Consider the following 7,592-nt stretch of genomic DNA (forward strand, 5'->3'; position numbering starts at 1 on the left):
AAGGACCCACCAAGCCTTGTCACCCACAGACAGCACGGTACAGCTGAACAGCAAAGGATCCTGGGGAAATTATTCTCGAATTAAACAGGTGTCATCTCCATTAAAAGGTGTCAGCAAGAGAATTATTGTTCCTACCCTGAATGAGACTGAGGAAAAAGAATGAAAAATTGTGCCAGTAATACACTACTGATGCCTGTAAATTATACCTTGATGGTCAGCCAGAATTTTTGTTTGCCAGGAACATCTCTGGAGTTTTATCAAGGATTAGTCATGAAAATTGTCATAAAAATGTAAAGACAAAAGTAGCCCAAATATTAAATCTAACAAATTGCTGTATATGTTCTCAACCAGAGGGAAATCAAAGCAGAGCCATGGTTTGCCATGTTTGTCATGGTTTGCTTTTTTAAAATGAGCCTCGTGGTGCATTTGGTGCAGAGCCCTTGAACCTCAGGGCCTGAGAGGAGATTGCACAAACCTTTTCAGGAGTCCGAGTCTGAGGAAAAACCTAAAGTGTCTCAAAGCATTAATGGGTCCCAATGCGTACCTGTTCTCCTCTCCAGGGCTCTGTTGGGAACATCCTTGAGAGCAAACTGGGAAGGAGATTGAAGCTTTCAGATCCTGCACTGGGGAGATGCCTTTGCATGATGGAAATGCTGTTGCAGAGCCCAGCTGTCCCATCAGTGCCCACAGCCTGTCCCTGACTGCAGTGCCTGCACAGTCACACAGCAGGACTGGGACTGAGCTAAAAGAGCCCTGAGGCCTTAAACCAACACAGGGGCTCTGAAGGGGAGTGTGGAAGTGAAGGAAGGGGAGGTTATGGAGCAGAAGCCCTGGGTGTGCCTGGCAGTGAGGAACACTGGGGTTCCCTTTTCACCCCAGCTCTGCACAGAGGCACTAACATTGTCGAGAAGCCAAGGAGGAAAGATGACAGGCAAACACAGCAATACCAAGTTATTTCTTTTGTGTAAGCACATATGTAGTACAAGTCCAGGATTATATAGTCTATGGTTCCCACTACAAATGCAAATACTGAATTAAAAATAGTAAAGATAAAGATTTTCTTGTGAAAAAACTCTAAAATGTGTCATACCTGTGCCAGAAAAAAAAAACAAAAACAAACACCACAGGATATAGAGTGGGCATTAATGAGTAATATTATAATAGTGATACAGGAGAATGAGAGTTTATTTTTTCTGAGAATAATTCATGATGATTTTCCTCAAGCCATCCTTGAGCTCCTGGTTCCTCAGGCTGTAGATGAGGGGGTTCAGGGTTGGTGGCACCACTGAGTACAGAACTGAGAGTGACAGATCCAGGGATGGGGAGGAGATGGAGAGGGGCTTCAGGTTGGCAGATATGCCAGTGCTGACAAACAGAGAAAGCACGGCCAGGTGAGGGAAGCAGGTGGAAAAGGCCTTGTGCCATCCCTGCTCAGAGGGGATCCTCAGCACAGTCCTGAAGATCTGAACATAGGAGAAAACAATGAACACAAAACAACCAAATACTAAGGAGACACTAACAGCAAGAAACCCAAGTTCCCTGAGGTAGGAATTTGAGCAGGTGAGGTTGAGGATGTGTGGCAGTTCACAGAAGAACTGGCCAAGGGCATTGCCATGGCACAGGGGAAGGGAAAATGTATTGGCCGTGTGTAACAGAGCATTGAGAAAGCCACTGGCCCAGGCAGCTGCTGCCATGTGGGCACAAGCTCTGCTGCCCAGCAGGGTCCCGTAGTGCAGGGGTTTGCAGATGGACACGTAGCGGTCGTAGCACATGATGGTCAGGAGGGAAAACTCTGCTGAAAAGAAGAAAAGAAAGAAGAACACCTGAGCAGCACATCCAGCATAGGAGATGGTCCTGGTGCCCCAGAGGGAATTGTGCATGGCTTTGGGCACAGTGGTGCAGATGCAGCCCAGGTCAGTGAGGGCCAGGTTGAGCAGGAAGAAGAACATGGGGGTGTGCAAGTGGTGGCCGCAGGCTACGGTGCTGATGATGAGGCCATTGGCCAGGAGGGCAGCCAGGAAGATGCCCAGGAAGAGGCAGAAGTGCAGGAGCTGCAGCTGCATCGTGTCTGCCAATGACAGCAGGAGGAAGTGGCTGATGGAGCTGCTGTTGGACATTGCTTCACTCTGGACATTGTGGACTGTTGAAAGGAGACATTGATACGCTGAGACAGGTTTCCATGAGTCAATCCTATGCTTTTTACCTCAGTAATTTACTCAAAAATATTTCTCTTTCTTTGGAGAAATGTCACTTCGTATTTTTTAAATTTTTAATCTGTGGGTTTTGCTGTTAATGTATTGCCCCCTTCCTTGAAGGGACAGAAATCCTCTTTCAGCATTGCTCTCAGCCTGAACATTGGGAATCCCAGAGAGAAAAAAGGACTCCCGCTCCCAGAGCAGTCACACCTGGGGGCCCCCACAGCTGGCACTTGGTGATTACACCTCTCTCTCTTTCAGGGTGACTGCACTTAAAATTTTCTGCAGAAATAAAGAGGACTCTTTGAAATGTCTGGTTTCAAAGTCAATTTCTCTGAACCCTTCTCTCTTTCCCTAGGCACCTGAAGATGGAGGGTATCCAGGTTTGATCTGGCTTTCTGCTACCTGGAATCGTACCCTCTGGGAGCTTCTCTATCCAAGTCTTGTCTCTGCTAGTGCTGCCAGAGCCCAGCCCAGCCCTGGGGGCTCAGCTCTGCCCTGCACACCCCTCCCAGCACAGGGCACTGCCCAGGGACATCTCCCTGCCAGCAGGGCCTGAAGGGCAGCTCACAGAAACTGAGATGATGCAAGCCAAGGTGCTGCTGCTGCTGCTGTAGGCAGAGGAGGGTGAGGAGGCACTTTGTGAGGGAGATGTGAGGCAGATCTCCTGATCCCTAGTGGGACAGTGCAGGAGTCTCAGTGACACACACACACCTGACAGTCCCTTTCCCTTGCCTTGAGGAGAAAACTGAGAGCAGCCCTTGCCATGCAGCACCATCTGCACAGCAGGAGGAATCTGCCCTGATGGGGGTGACTCCTTCCACCTCCAACTTCTCCCCACAGTCCATGGGGAGCTGTCAGACAGGCTCAGAGCTGTCCCTGGCAGGTGGCACATGCCCTGGGCTTGGCCAAGAGCCCTGAGGGCTGCAGGAGCTGCTCTGCAGGACAGCCCTGGGCAGCCCTGGCTGCAGCCCCAGCTTCAGCCCCTGCAGCCATCCCTGGCAGCAGGAGCCATCCTGCCCTGTCCCTCTGACGGTGCCCAGGGCAGCCCTGCTCTGCAGCACATCCTCCTCCTCCTGTGCCTCAGAGAAACTGGGAGAGTCCTCCTGACACATCCCCCAGGCTGTGGGCTGTGCTGGCTCCAGGAGATCCCTCCAGGAGCACAGGGGACATTGCCCTGCACCCACACACTCACCATGTCCAGGGCTGTGAAGATGTTTCCCCAAGTGAAGTCTCAGCTCAATGTCTTCCCAGTCCTGATTGCCTTTAGCCTGTCTGTGCCTGGCTCCTGTCCCCTCAGTGCCTGCAGGTGGTGCGTTGAGCCCTGCTGGGCTGGAAGAGGAGATGCTTATCAGTAGAGATGTCTTTTTGAAGCTCTTCATGGTTGCTAGGATCACCCTCTATGCCAGGAGCCCAGCCCAGTTCAGCAGCAAAGATACAGTAAAAGGACTTTAATGACCCCCTCAGGGCTTCGGTGCTGTTTGCATCAGACTCACTCCCTGAGAGACTATTCAAAACTTCTCAAGAACTGAAAGTTAAATTGAAACTTGAAAGATTCTTGAAGTTTTAATCGGTCCCACTAAGGGACACATCTGAGAAAATGTCCCCAGCTTCCAGTTAGAGCAGAACACTGGAGCAGTGATCACAGGTGGGGACAAACAAGGGAAAGTGACTCTGATGCTGAGAAATCCTGGATGATTTTCATGAATTCAAAGGGCCAAGGGCTGAGCCCCAGCCCCTGGCAAGGCACATCCTGTCCCTCCTGCATTGCTCAGGGGTCTTCCCAGGCCACTGGGTTCTGGGGATGTGCAATGCCCAGGGCAGGACCATGGGGCGGCCCCTGCCAGGCTGCTGAGCAGGGACAGGGAGGCAATGAGGCCCCAGCACAGCAAGGCTCACTTGTCCCCTGCTGGCCTCAGGCCCAGGGCCAGCAGCCATGGCCCAAGTGCTGCAGCAGTTGGCTCTGGCAGGGCCTTTCAGCTGCTGCCCATCCCTGTGCCCTCTGCAGCCCAGGCTGTCCTATGGTGTCCATGCCCTGCACCTCTGTCCCTGCAGGCTGTCATCATCCCCCGGCTGCCCCACCTCGCTGGCCCTTCCTTTGCTGACAGCTCTGCCTCCTGCCTGCCTCTGCCTGGCCACACAAAGCCTTGGCCTTGATACCAAAATGTTTAATTCAAGTTTTTCTGCAAACATTTTACTCTGAACATTCAACACAGGATCAAAGCATTCAGGGGCTGCTTTCCCAGCAGGGAAGGAAGAGCAGAAGACATCTGGCTCAAGGGAGCAGTGATAGAAAAAAGGAGGACTGAACCTGAGAGTTAGGGGAGGCTTTTATGGAAATACTTAAATTGTAATACAAATGTAGCAACTGAATACAAGCAACACAGTTGTAAAATTACATGTCCACTTAAGGTTAGGAGTATCCCACATTGGACCTGAGGCCTGAAAAAAAATGATGCCTTCTTAAGCACCAATTAATGTTAAGGAATTTTATTCTAATAACTGGGGATTTGATGACAGGGGGCCTCACAGAATCAAGGAGTCAACTGTTCCACTATGGAACTTCAAGGAACAAATGGCTCTTTGACAATATGGGAGCTCATGGAACCAAAATCCATTTTGACAGAGAGGGGCCATGTGGAACCTATGGTCCTTTATGACACTGCAGATCCAAGGAGACTACAGTGGCACTGAGAAACCTCATGAAACCAAAAATACCTTGTGACAGAGAAAGGCCTCATGGAACCAAGGGATCATTGTGACACTGTGAGGCCACATGGAGCCAGTGGTCCATTGTTCTATTGCAGATCCAAGGAGGCCATGGTGACACTATAAAACCTCCTGAAACCAGGGGTGCATTATGGCACTGCAGAACCTCACAGAACCAAGGTGACCATGTTATACTACAGAACCTTGTGGAACAAAGGGTCCATGGTGACATTGCAGAACTGTTGCTGAGAGTAGGAAAGCTCATGGAAGCAGAAGTGCATTGTGACCAAGGGGCCATTGTTAGACTGTGGGGAATCACGGAACCAAAAGTCCATTGTGGCACTGCAGGGCCCCATGGAACCAAGGGCACAAGAGCGACACTTGTGACATCCAGGCGACCAAGGGGGCATTCTGACGTTGCAGAACCAAGGAGACCATTTTGACACTATGAGGCTTCATGGAGCTGAGGGTCCATTGTGGTAGAACAGGGCCTCATGAAACCATGGAGGCCATTTATAGACTTTGAGGCTTTATGAAACAAATAGGTCATTGTGGCATTTCAGGGCCTTATGAAACCAAGGAATCCACAGTGACACTGTGGGGCTCAATAGAACCAAGGGGCCATTGTGACACTGTGGGGTCTCATGGAATCCTGGAGGCTATGATGACTCTTTGAGGCCTTGTTGAATCAAGGGGCTCTGCAGGATCTTGTGGAACCAAGGAGACCCTTTCGCCATTGTGAATCCCCATGGAACCAAGGGTCCGTTAGTGTAGCACAATGTGATAGATGCAGGCATGGTGAGCTCTCAGGGCCTTGTGCATACAGGCTCAGAGATAGAGATGGATACAGTGTTTAACCTAAGACCTTGGAGAAGGCTTAGAGATTTAGAGCATTAAAGTAAAACAGTCATCAAACAAAAATATAAGTTCGTAGTTTAAGTAAAAATATGTTTTAAGCAAACATAAATATGTATTATGTAAGCAAAGCAGTATGTTAAGCAAGATAGTAAAAGATTTTTAAGTTTAGCACTACAACCTGTTATAAGGTCAGTTAGAAGTTTAAGATGTATCAATGTAGGTTTGTGAAGTGTTATATGATTGGTGGCAAAGCTACCTATTTCAGCAAAGCCATGAGAAGCAAAAGAATTAAGGATTGGTGTAAAAAGACACTAGCAAACTTCATAGCAGTATTTGATTGGCTAAAAAAACTAACATAAGGAATTGTAACTAAGAATTAGAAAGTTTCTGATATTATGACGTTGGATATAATGCCTTTAATGTCTCACCCTTCTATGAGACTGATGCAATAAAGCAATAAGCCATCTTTTAAACATTTCTCAGTTGCCTCAAGTCTTGTAACATTAATCTCACTGCTGGGATTTTTTGGAAATCAGGTCTACCTATTGAAAGCAAAGGGCATATAGGGAAACCAAGTCTACCTCATTAAAGTCAATCAGATTTTGCAGAAATTTGGTGCTAAAATGGGGGAAATTGGAAAAATTTAGGGGAAATCTTGTGCTGAATTCCTGGAATTTCCGCTCCAGGATCACGGTGTTGAAGTCCTGGATGAATTCCTGGAAGCCAATGTCAAATCCCTGACCCCCATCTGGGGTCTGTGCCGGAGCTGTGCCTTCAGGTAAATCTCCATTTTCAGCCCAAAAAACTGGGAATTCCAAGTCCAAAACTGGCATTTTTAGCACCAAAAATTTTGGGACATCGGATCAACCCACTGAAGTCAATGGGGGTTGGGGAGCACCAGGTCTACCCCACTGAAATCATTTGGGCATTGAAGGACACCAGATTTACCCATTAATAGAGTCTGATCAGAAATGGCTACTGGTTAAACTGGGAGCACCAGGAGCATCTAAGGGGGGGCACTGGGGTTACTGGGAGCACTGGTGCAAAAGTGGGACCACTGGGCGGTATTAGGAGAGATGAGGATAAACAGGCCCCCTGTGAAATCAATATGAATTTAGGGCCACCAGGTCTATCCATTAAAGTCAATAGGAATTTTAGGGAAACGAGGTCTACCTTTTCAAAACAATGAGCATTTTTGGGACACCAGTTTTTGGGAGCCCCAGAGGTTTCAAGATCCAGATGTCCAAGTGGTATCCAAGTGTATCCAGATGATTTTTGAAAGTACCCAGGTGATTTTGGGGGGACACATGTGTATCCAGGTGACTTTTGAGAGCACTCAGGTGATTTTCAGGGGTACCCTGATATGTCTCAAAGACGGGACACCCCAAGTGTCCTGACTCACCTGATGGGATTAGAGAATATGATGGCTGCTGTTGCATCTTCCCATTCCATGGGGACACAGATGACCCTCAACAGTGGGGGGGCTGTCGGTGGGCCCCCCAAAACTCCAGGTGAGGGCCCCAGGGGTAGGAGGGAGCCCCAAGTTACCTCAGGACAAGGTGCAGCGCAGGTACACCCAGGTGCTTTGGTCTGCAAAGTCTGTGAGGATGGTGTTCTGCACCAGCTCCAGCTCTGGAGGGAGCAAAGAGGGTACCCAAAACCTCAGGAGGGCAGCAGGTCACTGAAATCAATGCAAAAAAAAAAATCTATAACCCACAAAATAAGTTATAGGTATGTATTTTACTCAGCACTGTGGTGCATGGGGATAGCTCTTACAAAAGCGTACACAACTTGAGCAACCTGTGCCAGTCTTTTTATTCTCTACAAATT

The 7,592-nt window shown here is 48.7% G+C and overlaps 1 protein-coding gene across 1 annotated transcript; it reads right to left on the reverse strand.

Annotated features, from left to right (window-relative positions):
- Positions 1 to 1,084: 1,084 nt before the first annotated feature.
- LOC306816159 (olfactory receptor 14J1-like) lies at positions 1,085 to 1,949 on the reverse strand (the record flags this gene model as incomplete). The annotated part of the gene is made up of 2 exons (XM_079332638.1): positions 1,085 to 1,090; positions 1,371 to 1,949. The coding sequence occupies 2 exons, from the start codon at positions 1,947 to 1,949 to the stop codon at positions 1,085 to 1,087; spliced, it is 585 nt and encodes a 194-aa protein (XP_079188764.1).
- Positions 1,950 to 7,592: the final 5,643 nt, after the last annotated feature.

Source organism: Erithacus rubecula (assembly GCF_903797595.1).
Source record: "Erithacus rubecula genome assembly, contig: scaffold_395_arrow_ctg1, whole genome shotgun sequence".
NCBI lineage: Eukaryota > Metazoa > Chordata > Aves > Passeriformes > Muscicapidae > Erithacus > Erithacus rubecula.